This window comes from Rhodnius prolixus, unplaced genomic scaffold (assembly GCF_049639745.1).
Source record: "Rhodnius prolixus isolate KJV_2025 unplaced genomic scaffold, Rpr scaffold_10, whole genome shotgun sequence".
In the NCBI taxonomy this organism is placed as follows: domain Eukaryota; kingdom Metazoa; phylum Arthropoda; class Insecta; order Hemiptera; family Reduviidae; genus Rhodnius; species Rhodnius prolixus.
This window is the reverse complement of record NW_027411615.1, coordinates 5726296-5742696: the sequence shown is the minus strand read 5'-3', so window position 1 is coordinate 5742696 and position 16401 is coordinate 5726296. Positions and strand designations below refer to the sequence as shown.

Genomic DNA, 16401 nt, shown 5'->3' with positions numbered 1-16401 from the left:
ATTAACATCAGTTCAATAAATTGTGTGTTGAAATTATTTTTATATTTTCTTTTTACATAGTTATGAGTTTATAAAATTTTAGATTAATGTTAAGGTTGTAATTCTTAACAAATATTTATACAAGTCAATTTTATTGGTAACGAACATTTAGATTAATTTTATTTTCTTTATCGTAGCCGGCAGTTTGGATTCCTAAAGCTAAATGCCCCGGAAGAAATCAAGAAAAAAGAGTTGGTCTTGAAGGTATTATTCATTTATGTTCTTGGTTAATCATTAAATCTGAATAAATTTTTATTACAATTTTGGAAAATGAAAAAGTTCCTATTTGATGATATATTAGTAAAACATGTTTGCAATCTCACATTTTAATGTGCAACTGCTGAAACAAATAATCTTTCGGTTAGGCTTTTGTCATTATTGTGTTATATTTTTCTAAAAAGTTGTGAGTCCTGCAAAACCTGACTTTACCTGTAAAAAAAAAGTGTTTAAAAAAAGGAATTTAGTGGGATTATAAAACAGACTAGGTCATCTTGTAGGCTTATCTATTTTGGATTTGAAAAGTATTTACAAGGCAATAACTGTGATGCAGGTTTAAAACTCTCTCAGGATATTCTAAATGGCCTAATTTAGTTCAAATCATCAACTTTGTTTTGCCTTTATCATTCAATTTCCAACTCCAAAATACGCCTGATGTATTATCTTGACGATTTTCACTTTTCATGTTCCGGGGATTCCACTGTTGCTAATTTTTCACTACTAATTGCTCCTTTTGTTTGTAATATAAGTTGTATTTATATAATTATTTGTATTATATAAGTTGTAATGTTTGTTTGTAATATAAGAGCATGAAACTCTTTTTGATTCGTTTACTAGCTATGGAAATTGGTAATATAACGAAGAGGACATCTTTTGACTTGATAAAAATTGAAATAGGTAAACTTGTTACAGGTAAAGGTTTGGTTTCATTATTATGTTTTTCATTGTTCATTTTGTTCTTTATTAGACACTGGTTTTTATTGCAGTTTTGTTTATAACTTTCTTTTAGTGAAATTTTAAAGGATTTCAATTTTTTAAAATTTATTAATTCTTTTTGCATTTTTATAGGCTATAAAATATTTGGAGCGTATGTTAATGCAAGCACAAGAAGAGAAAGAACGGAAGAAAGAGTTAGGTAAAGAAGAAAGCAATGATAATACAATTAAAGATTGTGTTGATATTGATCCTAAGACCTATTGCAAACTTGGGCATTTTCATTTATTATTGGAGGATTATGCAAAAGGTAACTAAACATTTTTGTTTTTAAGAAACTATTTATAGTTTTTATTTATCTTAAAGATTTGAAAATAATTAAAAAATGAAAAGCCCTGAAGAGCATTTTTACTTCTCCTAGCAGAAGTTTTGTGATATAGTAAAATTTTTGAAATATAACGGTCATGGGAAAATAGATGTTTTGGGGACCCTATAAACATGAAAAAATTGCTTTCTTTTTTGCTCACCAAGTATTTTTTTAAATTTTCTCCAAATTAAACTTTAACTGTAAGGTTCTCATACAAGGTAAAACTGAAACTTTAAGCATAACTTTATTTAAAGGGCCTGTTCACAATTTTTTACGGTTCTCTTAGCTATAAAGTAGTGTAAGAGACTTGGAAAATGTTGATATAAGATAAAGTTTAATCAGAAATATGTTTTTACATTGTAGATTTTTTTATTATTAATTTTATCACAAACGATTCCAAAGCTTTCGTTCAAATTGGGAATTATTATTGTCTTTTATTGGACAATTTTTTACATAAAAAATAAATTGAGAGGGTATAGTTTAAAATCTAGGCGTTCTTTTTGAAAAGACGGATAATTGTTAATCTTACATCTATGGCTTGTTTAGTTTAATTCTTTTAAATGTTTGTTACCAAATGTTTAGTTTGTTTTGTACAAGGATGCTTTTCTTCGACAATTTCTCTAAATTGGTAAGAAGGTTAATCAATTAATCATAAACCTTAGCCATGAATTTGTATCTAAAACCCTCACCAACTTTATTTATTTGGTGAAACTTTAATTTTTAGATTTTAAGACAATTTTTGAGTAAGGAAAATAATAATAGCTGTTGGAGAATGTAATATTTAGGTTAATTAATATTGAGGTTTATATTAGATTTGTAGATTATCTTAATATTTGTTCCTCAATATTAGTTGGAGAAGTTATTGCGATCATGCAAAATTTTTGTTATAAATTTTCACCTGAGATATCCATTTTGAAGTCTTCAATGACGGAAAAAAGTGAAGCTGTAACTTATACTTTTATCGATTGGGTCCTACCATTCAAACTTGACTGTAACTTAGCGGCCCAAATTTCTCTTAAAAGGAAGTGCCTTAATAGATTTATATTTATATTTTTTTTGTACGTGCTATAATAATGGATCTATTACTTTATGGCAAAAATGGTCTAAGGAAAGGGAATAGTAAGTTTTTTTTTTCTAAATTGTCACTTCATTATGAAGTATTGTCCCTGTGTTTTGTGTACCTTATTAAAGAGAATTAAATGTGTTGTTAAAATTCGAAGAAAATTCTTTAATAGAAGCACTCTTTTTGGTAGATTTTTTTATTTTTCTAAGAATTTCGCGGAAATAGCTCTTACGTTTTTATCTAATAAATGTTTTAACTTATTTGAATCATTTTTTAGGACTATTAGTTTTAGGATAGTTCCGAGGAGAGGTGAGGGTCTTCTCTGCAACGTACCCTATCAGTGTAATGTACGGTTCTATAAAAAGAAAGAGAAATTATTGCCTATTTGTCTTTTTTTGATTTATTTTTTCGAGTCAAGGACTAAGTCATCCTCAGGCCTATACTGAAAGATGCACATTGTCTTTTATCATACATCAAATTGCCCTTTGAATTTTGTTCAAATTAATGGTAATTAATAGGTTAAAAAGTATGAGTCAACATTTGAAATTCTGTAGGACCACTTCACATAAGTAATCTTAAATGAACGTCCCCTTAAAAATAAAAAGAAGGAAGAAAGCATTTTTACCTGTTGTTAAGAAAATATTATTAATAAAATCACAAGGCATTTATAATTTATGTTTTTTAACAAGTCATAAAGCGTAAAATGATTTATAATGGAGTTAAATAAGGTAATAGATCGCTGAGTAAGCTTTAAAATAACTGATTTTTCAGCTACGTTTACAGTTCTAGAAGAATTCACTTTTTTTCTAAATGAACTAAGTTAAATTTATTAAAATTTATATTATAAAAGGATATTTTACACAATCACAACATTGATGCTCTTTTACTTTTAATAAATTTTTATTTCATGAAAGCTTTCTTTTTTACGTTTTTCAGCAATGTCAGCATATCAAAAATTTTTCAAATTAAAACCTGACCATTGGAAAGATCCTTGTTTCTTGTACGGCCAGGGATTGGTGTATTTTCATTACAATGCGTTCCAGTGGTGAGTTTACTTTTGATTTTTACCGTAATTTTTTATATCGTTTCATACTGTATTTTGTACAGATTTACGATTTATGGTAAATACTTGAAGCTAGCGTTTCTTTTGTTTCCTACAAAACTAGATAAATTTTAAACCATTCTCATCACATCATTTATAATAATACATACATACGTAACCCTTTCTTTAAAGGGCAATGTAACTTCTTCTTTTTTATGGCCAAGGTTTAGCAGTAATGTAAAGTAACTGGGATCGTTGTTAATACCGGCCTACCTTGAAAAGAGGGCATTGCATTTAGTCTGTCTGTGAACAGGTCATTGACTCTGTAGATTTGATGGTTATATTAGTTAGTTCTGAGTTTAGTTCATAGATGGCATAATAGTTCAGTTTCCTTAAATTAATATTTAATTTTTATTGGTTTCTGTTTTGAGTTTATTCTTTATTATTCATTTAAAGTAAACAAATATATATATTCTCAGTCTTCTTTCTGTTTTCATTAAGAAAAAGGTGATTTTTCAAAATTGTCACTTCGTTAAATTTTATTTCTTTCGATTTGGTGTTAGGTGTTATCAAGATTCCTGATGCCAGATTTTTAATTTGTTCGATAAGTATCTTGTTAAGGTTTCTGAACTGTGTTCACTAAGACTTCTTGGAGTGTTCACTAGATTTCTCTTATTCTATTATCATCGTTCTCTTTTAATCAAATTTGTTTAGATAATACACATAAAATTATAATTAAGAATTTGTCTCTAGATATGATAAAAAATAAGATGCGAAAAATGTTAAAAGATAAATAATTTACTAAACCTATGGCAATTTTAGTTCAGAGTTATGTATTTACGTCTAATGCTAAGTCCACGTTAAATACTTGCACAAATTCTTTTGGTATTTAATCTCTAGACGCCAGAGAAATTTGTTTCGTTTAAGAAATGGAACGAGAAGGATTAGGTACAGTAGATAAGAGTTCTGTCGTCAAATAATCTCTTCTGAATCCATTTCAATTTTGACGATTATAGTGAATGTAGGATCCGCTAATCGTGCCCTAATACATAGCTATCTTCGTTGATTTACTCCTGTTCTTGTATTTGTATATTATTCTTTTATTTGGCAATTCTTATTTTATTAAAATGCTACAACTATTCTTTTAGTTGTGATTAGGTTCTTCTTTTGTTTTGAAATTTTAACGCATTAAGAAAGATATTTTCAAGAAATTGTAAGATTGCTTAGCAATCTACGTTAGTAGCACGATTTCTAGAATACGCATTTGATTTACAGTTTAATGTAATATTACTATTGCAACATGAACAGTATAAATCTGAAAGAAATAGACTTAAACCTAGTATCTTGGAATAAATGGAAGCGCACATATTATTGTTGAATTCTCGCTGCGGTGCCCTAGTTAGCTGGGGAACAATCAATACATGTCTCCCCACTTACTGGAGAGCAAGTTCGTGAGCTGGTCCATACTCCTCATTGAGATATACGTTGGATATCTCAGAGGGCTTGAATTGATTTTCTTTTTAAATATTTAATTAATCCAAGTTGATTTATTTTTGGTACAATTAATTATATTGTTAATATGTATAACACTTCATTTTAGTGTTATTAATAATGTTTTCGTCGTAATTTTACATTTTTCAGTTTCCTAAATTGCGAAACAAAAAAAGTGTTTTTGAAAAAGGCTCTTTCGTTCACGGGACATTTCAGTTAGTATAGATGGCATTTGTGTATGAATCATATCTAAATTCAAGATCCTATTAATTTAAATTTCATGTAGAAATTTGGTGGAAGGATTACGGTTCAAATATGTTAAATAGTTAAATACGACTTCACATTCCCAATTTTTGTTTTGTTCTAATTTATTAAAAGAGGATTCAAAAGTTTTCTGTAAACTTGATCCGAAAGTTATAGAATATCATATTTATTTGGTAAACTTTTTAAAAAAGATTCTTGATTGTTCAATTGATTCATTAAACTGCCATGTAAAGTAGCCATCTTTGAACGTAATCATTACTAAGATGATTAAACATTTATTGTGGTAATTATTTTAATTACGAAGAAGCAAAGCCTCTATAAATTGCGTTATGAGATAAATTATAGATGCGTGCTAATTTCGATCATCATATTATATTAGTTATAAATTTAAACAGCCTTGCTTTTTCTCTTTTAACAAAACAGGGACAATATAAACTAGAATAATACAGTTAATGCTTGAAACTATCTAGTAACTGAATTCTTTAGGTTGAGGAATGAATATAAGGATTCTATTTATAAATGATACTGCCTACGCTAGAAAAACAACTTTAAAAACATTGTTCTATCTAATATTTGTCTTTTAATAAATTTTATTATTTATTTTATTTTTCTTATTTAAAAATTTGAAATTAAGGAAATAATAAGTGGGAATAATTTTTGAGAATTATTGTGGATATTCGGTCTTATTATCATTTTGAATAAAAACTTCTAAAGTTTGTAATTTTCTGTTTATCAAGTTATGTGTCTTGAATAAAGTTGTCTTGGCCAAAAAATATTATATCCGGATAACAGATTACTTTTCGTAAAAATCGTTGGATTTTATATAAGTAAAATATCACTTAAGAACTGCAATTTTCATCTTGAAGCTTACAAAACTGAGACGAATTAATAAAAACTTACATCAAATATAATAAAATTTCTGTATATAATCAAATTTCTGTAAACTTGATCCGAAAGTTATAGAATATCATATTTATTTGGTAAACTTTTTAAAAAAGATTCTTGATTGTTCAATTGATTCATTAAACTGCCATGTAAAGTAGCCATCTTTGAACGTAATCATTACTAAGATGATTAAACATTATTACATTATTTATGTAATAATATCACATTAAAGATTTTTGAAAACCAATTCTTCGGAGTACATTCTTTGGAAAATTCTTCAATCAGCTTTTTACGTAGAAGTTTTCTTTTCTCTCCTTTTATCACAATTTTTTATTTTGGTTCATCTTTTTTTTTTTTTGATTTTCTTCGTAGAAAATTCATAAGGAACAGCAAAGGTTGCTGGAGAAGGCAGCTGAAAATTTTAGTATCTTTTCGAGTTTATCACTTTATTAATGAAGTATCTGTATATCATACGAATTCTGGAGATCCTGAAGTTCTAGGTAAATTTAATTTCGTCATCGAGGTTTACTTTAAGACTTTGAAAACACCCTTTTTGTTGGCCTGGAGCACCCATCCTTTATCTTTCCCACTTGCTCTTCTTCACCCTCATCCATTAGAATTGAAGGCTTTACCTCATCATATTCTTATTTAGTTTTCGTAAACTACTAATCTTTTTAAATTCACTTTAACAAATATTATCTTCTGGTATTTTAATTTATTAAAATAAAATTGTTTGGATTTTTTAAAATTTACTTTTGACTTATAAAAGCATGTGCAAAGTAGTACACTTCCAAAAAAAAAGGTACGCCCTTGGCAGTGAACCTTGTACCTCGCCAGCCGCGTAGCATTCACTTCTTAACACAACAGGTGGTCTTCCACTTACAACCTACTTTTCTTCCATAAACACACACTACCTTTCACTATTATATAATTTAATTCTTTTCTTAATGATTTCCTGATTTTGTTTTTAAATTTTTTTAAAGGCCTTTAATTAGTGTTATAATTAATAATCGTAAATTACCATTTGACTCATCCTTTTTATTATCTTTTCCTGTCTAGTAAGAGAAAGTGTTTTAGTTTTTTTTTTTTTTTTTTTTTTTTTTTTTTTTAAGAAAATGCTTTCCTCTTCCCGCGCACGCGCAAAATGCGGTAAAATTCGATTCTTTTGGTAAAAAAATTGGAATTCCGATTCAGAGATTTCGGCTAAAATCTGTCTGCCAGAAATAAGATTCACTGAACAGTTTTTTACTTCTCTCCCACCCGTAGTTATCCCAAAAGTTACCCAAACGTTTATCTTTAGGCTTCGTTTTACTGTAGACGAGTAGTAAAGTACAGTGATGCCAACCAATTTTAGTAAAAAAAAGGCATTTTCCTTGGTTCTTTAGAAAACTACAACATTTAACTTGCTGCCATTTTTAATTTAACATTAACATTTAATTTTCGCCAAACTTCAAGTGCTCCAAATGCTTTTAACACAACAAAATTTTATTTGACCTTTTTTTACAGAAATAAATGAAACAAACTGAATTATTTTATAGCTTTCAAAGTGCAATATATTGAGGACATATTATGCTGGCGGGTGATTCTGTGGTACTAGTTAAGACATCGTTCTCTTGTCCTGGTAGCTAGTATATTATAAAGTAGATTAAATGTTCTAAATTTAGCTACTCACTCTTCCCCTACATATGTGATTGTGATTTCAGGTCATAACCCTCTATTCTGTCTCTCTCTTATATATCTATAATTTCTTTGATTTCCGACTTGGTGTTTTTGTAAATATTTTTTTAATACTGTGCATTATCTCTTAATACTTCTTTTTCTCGTAAAAATGTTTCTCTGTTTTTGACATTTTTTCCGCTTATTCAGTTGTTTTGCAACATACTTGATGTTCCTAATGGAAAGGGTTTTATGTCCAATAACGGGATGCATAAAATGAGAAGGCAAATTGAATCAACGTTTCGATTTCATATTTTCACGTACATTTTCTCTCAACTTAATTACACTGAATATATTTCCAACGACAGTTTTCCTGTTTTATGAATGAGTATAGTTAAATAATGTGATAGAATGGGTAATGATAGTGTGAACTGAAGCTCTTAAGCTAGACTCTATAGGATCATGGCAGATCGTAACGTGATTTATGTGGCACTGGTTTAAAAGGTCTTTAGCGGCCAGACTGGACTGACCTCGGCTTAGACAGTCCTGCTGTGGGACGTTGGCCAGACACATATCGCTTTTAGGCCATTCTTGCATGGTCAGATCTGTGACTATTTTAGGCGCTTTTAGTCTTTCTATAATTGCAATTTTAATAGCCTGTATGGGGTTTGTGTGGAGGAAAAAGATATTGCGGCGTTCGAGGTATTGCAGTCATGATAGAGTCCCTACATTCAGGGAATAATTCCGCCAAACTTTCATTCTGACACAACATCCTCTTCTCTAACTTCTCGTCTCAGAGGGCGCGTGAGCTTCCTTCTTCTTAAGTTAGAACTCTCATAGGCTTCATCCGCCAATTTACAGGTCTGTACAGTTTGCAGGAGACTTTTGCCATCTTTTTTGGTCCTAATAGCAGGAATTTAAAACCTCTTGGACATCTTACTTCACATTGATGTTACCTGTCCTGAAGTTCATGACCTTGGCTGCAATTTCTTTCTTCTGCTTCATATGTTGAGTGTATGTTTTATATCTGTACTCAAAATGCGCTACAAGGGAGTCTTTGCTAACTTATTGATTGGCATCAAATTTTTATCCTCTTTCGGTGCTCTAGAAGTTGACAAATTTTATTTTTTCTTTAGGTTCCTTTCAGTACATAAAGAATATTACTTATTATTTATCTATTATCTGTCAACTATCGTCTGTACATCTCTTTTAAACCAATCAGCTTTAAAATCTTACCTTGCAACCATCCAAATCTCATTGTTAGTTGAAACATTTTCTGTTCAGGTCCTTCACTCCATCCGAACTGTACAGTCCCCATCAAAATCCTTTAAGGAAATGCAGCTTTGTAGAATGTTTCCTTCCCCCTCTGCTTCTTCATTCGAAATTTCTCTGGAAGATGATTCCAAAGAGATTCCTTAAATTAGTCATTGATCTTAATCATTAGGTTTTATTCATTCTAATCAAAACTCTATAATATACATCCTAGGCTGAGTTATATTTGCAACATTTAAACAGATAAGTGTAATGTTATCATTCTAGATAAGCATTTTCCAGAGTTGAAAGTTCTACAGATTTGAGATTTGTAGCATGTTTAAGCATATCCATTTTCGGTAATATTGAGTGATTTTGGTTTTATCGTACGCTTGTAAGATTCTAACCCTTTTAGCAGTTTCAGATGTTATTGATCAGCAGACTGGCGATATAAAGATAGTGTCACGAAAATGGGTCACGAAATGACCTTGAAGTGCTCTCATCTCCAGTTTATATTTATAGTATTTTCATTTTTCTCTTAAAGTAGTGTCCGTATCTTTTATTTTCCTTTCCAAGTTTATTCAGTATATTTTGGTAAATTGGGTTCTTTATTAAAACTGATTAATTGAAATCTTTATTTCTAATCGAAAATTTGTACCTACAGAATATTTTTGCCTGTCGTGTCTAGATTATACAAGTATTAGGACTAATGTGAACTCATTATGATCTTTAATTCTTGTAAGTTTCTCATGTTAAAGATTAAAATCGATGTATTTAACCGATGGAAAAGAATGAACAGCTTTGTAATCAACCTTGCAAAAAGCTCAAGGAACTCTGGTTATATTTGTCTGAAGAATTGTTCAAAAAATTCGACCTTGGACTTTAGCCGTAAATAACCGTGTAGTGTTATTGAACTTAACCGTAAAAATTACGTTGATCTACCGGCACTGCTTGTTTTGAACATTGTGTTCTTTAAGGAAATGATATTTTCATTATAAAATTCTTATTGTTAAATTTTTTACAATTTTGTAATTTACAATTTATTGAAGTTTTCTTATTTTCGAAATTCATGATCTTAAAACTTGATGTGGAGTAACATTTTTTTTTGAAATTTCTTGCTGTGTAAGAGATTTGATTTAATTATTTAATAAACTCTAAGTAGCTGTAGAGCTTATTTTGGTACCAGAACTCAGCTTTGCTGCTTCCAACGGCGGCCTCAAAAACTTACTCATCTCAGGAAACTTAGCCAGGGTAGGCAGGGTACCAAATCCTCTATTTCAAAAGCCTTAAGCGACTTCACAGTAATAAATTGCCGACAATTTAGAGATTGCTCGGAGAAAATACTAGTAGTACTTATAAAAATAATGAAAATAGCGAAAGATTAATATACAGTAAATAATTAATACAAATGTTCGCCACATTGAATTCATGAACTGAATGAAATGATAGTTGAATACTACAAGCGGCGGATGAATTCTGTACACAGATGACCTACTTAACTGAAAATGAAATCATCAAGTTGCAAGTTCAAGGTTAGAAATCATCCAGTTATAACTTTCACTTGGCCAATTTAATATCGCTAAAATAAATGGTTTCCGTAGTAATATATTTCCTTCTTTTTTAAAATTTTTATATTCTCTTATCATTATTAAAGAGAAAGTACTGTTTTCGTGAAGATTTTTGATTTTGAGTCATTACCGGATGTGCTTTTTTTAGAGGATCATGAGAAATTTGGTTTCTACTGAATCGTTTTTTTTTCCGTATTTTTTGCGATTCTCTTGTAAATGACTCCATTGATTTGCCTTAAAATTATTATTATTTTTTCTAATTATCGCTTTACCTGCAGATTTGGAACATTTATTTCAAACAGTATTCTAGAAAATTCCCAGTATTAGTCCCAGATTACTCCGATGTTTGGCCTGTGAAGAAAAAATTTTGTGTAAAAAGTGATTCTTTGTTAGTGGTATGGAAAATAGGAGTCGAAACTTATTTCTAACTGGTTCCTGTCGCTTATAATCGAAATCCAAATATCTATAAAGCATAAATTCTTTTGATAACATCTCTCTTTAGTCAAGCCCGACCAAAGTTTTGCTAGACTAAGACTACGCAAGTTCGTTTAGCATCCTTAGTGACGAAGATTTTAGTTTAGAGTTACTCTCTAATAACCAATCTGGACAATCCTCTGTTTGGCCACGTTTTGGTCCTCTGAGTCCTACTTTTGTTATGGATCAAATGTCTGGTGTAAACAGTCACATGTTTAACCTCAAGGTTAATTTAAAAAAAAAATCTAATAGCAGGTTCCTGGATTCGAACCCAGCAGTGGGAGTTCAGTGCCAACCTGTGAGCTAATTGCTTTCTTTCTAAGTCTAATTATTTAATGTTGAGCGCCGTTTACAAATCACTTGGAAACTAGGTCAGTTAGATTTTCAGCGGGTTTATTGATTTTTACTTTTGCTTATTTAATTTTGTGGGTTTATTTAATTTTTTTATAAATGAACGGAGTTGAATTGTTTAAATTATTTCTTGTTTTATCGTTTGAGGTAAAAATAACTTAGAAATTGTAAATATTTTTTAGAGAATAATTCTGATATTCTGTTTACGTGCCATGATTGTAAGTTAGGAACATTTCCTGATAACATTTTAGACAGGATGTTGGGTTGTTTCAAGTTGTGGAGTTTTCTTCATAAATGAAAAGATGGATTGTTGTAACCTTATCCATTTGAAGTAAATAGTGCTGTAACTGTAACCTACGCCAATGACACATGAGAGATGTCCTCTTGCGTGTGGGAAACACAAGGACAGTAGGACATGGCCAAGATTTTGCGGAGAAGGAGGTATTGATTCAGGATGAAAAGAATTTGATGGCTTTACATAACCAGCAAGTTTCCTTCTTTGTTAGTAATTTAAATTACTAGTTTTTCATTTTATTTTTTAAATGGGATATACTGGAATGGGATCGCATTCTTGCCAGGAAGAGTTTTGGGAGTCTAAAGTGATGGTCATCTACTCTCTCGTGCTTATCGTCCCTTCTAATGCCTTCCCTAAATACTTTGAAGAAACCTTCCTCTAGGATTCTTGTTGGGGTATATTCCCCTCCAACATCTGGTAACTACCAAGGCTCTCTGAAGAAGTGGGAAATCGGCAGATAGGGGTAACCACTCTCTAGTGAAAATCATACCATTCTTTCTACCACTTTTTGATGTTCAAAGGGTCGTTCCCCCGAATTATGGAAACCAAGTTGTCTACAGATGTGTTAGAAGTGAGATATAACTACTCTCTGATGTCCAATACATCTTCTATCAACGCTCATTCCAAATGTTTCAATGATTACATCTTTAATTAAAAAGTTGGAAGGGTTCTAAGTGGGTTAAATACCCATCCAATCCTGGTAACAACTCGCTACGTAAATGGCTAGAATCGGGGAGTCGCCGGATGGTGCTGTAAACCCCCTTCTTCTTATCTTACATATAAAACCCTATCATCATATTTTCTAATCGTATGAGAAAGTTGCTTTAGTTTTCTCATTAATTTGAAGTTTGCTTTAATGAAGGCCAAAAATGTGAATGAAATGCGTGTAATTATGTATGTATGATGTAGTGAGCTGATAAGTGCCCGGAGAGGGTGAGTATTTAAGAGAAAAAGAAGCAGTAAGTGAGAGAGGGAGCATTGTTGTGTGAAGATGTAATTGAAAGTTGTTTACGATTAGTTGGGTGTGTGGAAGTAGAGGCAAGGAAAGGAAGCTAGGAACATTATGGAGAAGAAGGTGTAGCGGTTGTGTTGTTGGGAGATAGGTACGCTGCGCCGCTGGTCGGGGAAATGGGGCAACACCTGAGCAAGAAATGACGTCACACTAGGGTCGAGGGTATTGAACTTCTAGTGAAGAGGGCGCTCGTTGTGTTCAAGCGCGCAGAGCCTGGACAGTTCATGGACCCGCCGACACCCGCGCACAATCTGACAACGTCGCCAAACTCTCTTTCCTTCTGTCCTTCCTTCTCCCTGTTTAGAGGTACCTCGTCTGCCCCCGCCGACTCCTCCATTCCTTTTCTCTCACATCCTCTCTCTTTCTCTTCTCTTCTCTTTTTCACACTCGCCCATCAACTCGATACAATTTTCAAACCAATCTGCTGCCTCTCCTTTTTTTTTGCGTCTTCTGAGGAACTTTGTTTTTATGGTAAAACAAAGAGAATTGTTGATCTTATAAAAACAAAAGATTGATCCTTGGTTTGTTGTAGAACCGCCGTGTGTGGTTTACTAAACATAAAGGTAGGCCTTCTTGCTCGCTCGCTCGCTCGGCCGAGAGTGTACGATCCATTCCCAGCTGCTCGTCTGCCACAGTTCTCACCCCAGCTCAGTACTATATTACCTATTTAAAGAACATTTACTAGGACGAATTACAAAAAACAAACATTTATTTTTACATGCGCATTTCTTCTTCTTGTTTCACCAATATTTTGTGTAACTATTTTTAGCCAATACATTTCCGGCTAGTTGTGCCATTTTTCTCTTAATTCGTTATTGGCTCACCGTTTTTTAAAATTTTAATTTCGCCCTTTATTTTTTGTTATAAAAATTAGATTTTTACACTCGCTAGTTAACCAGAAAGTATTACGATTGTGTGTCTAAATTTTGACTCTGAGTTTTATATGGCAGCACAGTTTTTTTGTTTTCTTTTTTTGGCATTGGCTTTCGCCATACAGCCAGCATCGTCTAGGTGCTTATCACTAGAATATCACTCACTCTCCATTCTTACTTATAAATACATTCGCTTCACACATTCATCCCTCTACTATATACAACTATTAACATACAAACTTACAGCTAATGGATGGATCAGTACTCTTATATTCCTGCCATCCTTATAGCTTAACCCAAATTAAAATCACCGTAATCCTTCTCTAATCATTTTCTTCCATTCATTCTAATCGGCTATAACTTTTAAATACATTCATATTTCTTTGCTAGCTCTGCTACAGACTTAAGCACATAGATGTTGGTGGAGAATATTATGTCTTCGTAGCGAAATGGGGCTTCTAAATACCTGTATAAGTCGACAAACATTCGTTTCCTTTCTACCACATAACTTGGACATATCCATTATTATATGTTTGAAATCCTCCTCCTCAACACAGTTCCAAAGCAGCAAATCTCTGACAGTTTAAATTTTTGACAATAATAAACAGGCAGTGTTTTGCAAATACCTCGTAATTATTTCGCGAGATACTATTATCGATGTCCTGTTACCATCGATACTTGGCTGCAAAATCGATAAGTTGAATAAAATTTTTTTAAAAAAACATACGTATACGGTATATTAAACTCCCATTTTCACTGCATTTAATGAATATAAATTGAATTATTATTTAAATTAAAAGTATTTGAAAAAAACTGCATTCCTGAAATCACAGGTGATCCTTTACCACAGAAAAATGCTTCCGTTAGCCTCAGAACATAATTTAATTTCTCACTGATTTTGCTGACACCATGATTAAGTAATTTTAATGAACAGTGATCTATTTGAGGGCTTTATTCGATTTTCTTTTCCAAAGAAAAGTCTTTCGACTTAATATTTTAAAGTTATCTTGTTTTCTAAGAAAAGTAAAGAACTTTGTTGTGTATAGCATTCCTTTAGATAAAGTTTAGGGCTGATAATGTATTTAAAGAAGGTAAAAAGGGAGTGAGTCTGTTAGGGCCTATGGGAGGACAATTCCAGGTGTAACGGGAAAGGGTTAACCCTTATGTAAACATTTCGTTAACTTAACAATAAAGAGTCTTTTAGACTGTTGTCGCACAGTTCTCTAGAATATAAAGTATATTGAGTTTATTCATATTGTTATAAGGTAATTTCATTTTCTCTAAAAAGCTTTTTTCAAGTAAAGTTTAACAAAATAAACAAATATTTCAACGAGCTATATTTATTCAGACTAAGCTTAAATTTTATTGAGCTAACCTTGTTTCATTAAATTAAATTTTACTTTCAAAAAAAATTTATATATTTTAAAATTTATTTTATTAGCAAAAGACAAAAATCACATTCAAAACAAACCAGAATATCACCAGGAAATTTCTAATTTGTTTATTCATTTTTGGCATTAACCAGAATTCAATAAAGTTTTGCTCAAAATAGGATTAACAATGGTAATGCGACATTACTGGATCTATTTTTAAAAAATAATTTTATTTCTACCAATATTGTTGAATAATTTTTGGGAATCTGATTATTTTGTTTAATTTGATACCAGGGAGGAATGGTGGTTCAAGTTCAAAGTATATTTAATCCCCAATCTTAGCCTGAGACTTGGTAACTGTAAAAGACACATTACCGCTGTTTAAAGTATCTATTATTTTTAGTTCCAAGAATATTAAAGAAATAAAATTAAAATATGCACGACCCGCAATGCTCAGGTGTATTGCGGTACTGTATTTGAAATTTTGTGTAGGGGTTTGCTTTTGTTTTCTTACCAGATAATAATGGACACCTGATCAGTATTTAGACTCTTGAATAGACGGACGGCATTACTTTACTTTTTTTATTTGTAATTAATTTTTAATTATAATTTCTCTTACTCCTTATATTGGAAAGTATGGCAAACGTATCTAACATTTTCATAATGACAAACGATCTCACTGAATACGAAAGATTGATTTTTTACATATCGATTCTTCGTGTCTATCTCTGTCACAGATAGTTCAAACTTAATATTTCATTTTGATACTTCACAGGTACTTTAGTATTAGGTTTTAATCAGAATCGTTCATTCGATAGTGGCGCTTTATTAAATCGATTTTTTTTTTTTAATTTTTTGAGATTACCTGGTAAATGGAAGTAACTTCTTTTCTTTAGACTGTTGTAAACTATTGTAGCCCTACAACCATTAATTTGTTCAACATCTAGGAGGACGGTTATATTTTAGGCCTTCCTCCAAGATCAGTTTAATGTAATTAACTATTTCTTAAGAGATCTTGGGCCTCTCCTTGCTGGGTATCCCCAAAGACATTGGCACTGACCGCCTCACCCGAACACCTATATAACGTGCAGGACATAGTTATTGCGTGTACAACTATTTGGGTTTTTAGCGAACACACAAGGCAAACTATAGCTCATCATCATACCCCACACAAGTTATCTACAATTATACATAAATACTGTACATATTAGGGAGCCACAATAGATCTTACGAGGGTCGTTTGAAAAGTCCGTGCAAAAATAAAAACTACTTAATTTTTGGGGGTAAACCTTTTTTATTTTTCAACATAGTCTCCTTTTAGGCTTATACACTTCGTCCAACGCTGCTCTAGTTTGTTGATCCCTTCCGAATAATAGGATTTGTCCAAATCTGAAAAATAGACATTCGTTTCTGCAATCACCTCCTCGTTTGAATAAAATCTTTTTCCCGCCAGCCATTTCTTCATATT

General features: G+C 31.4%; 1 protein-coding gene across 3 annotated transcripts in view; it reads left to right on the top strand.

Moving 5' to 3' along the window:
* Utx (Utx histone demethylase) overlaps positions 1 to 16401 on the top strand; it is a 114341-nt gene that overhangs the window by 845 nt on the left and 97095 nt on the right. The window contains exons 1-4 of one of the 3 annotated variants that reach the window (XM_074133817.1): positions 8 to 94; positions 177 to 243; positions 1105 to 1279; positions 3336 to 3444. In XM_074133817.1, coding sequence (XP_073989918.1) covers positions 87 to 94; positions 177 to 243; positions 1105 to 1279; positions 3336 to 3444 — 359 coding nt within the window. In that variant the 5' untranslated portion in view covers positions 8 to 86. Of the gene's footprint in view, positions 1 to 7; positions 95 to 176; positions 244 to 873; positions 949 to 1104; positions 1280 to 3335; positions 3445 to 16401 lie in introns of those variants that run through there. The other 2 variants (XM_074133815.1, XM_074133818.1) reach the window with 2 other exon arrangements.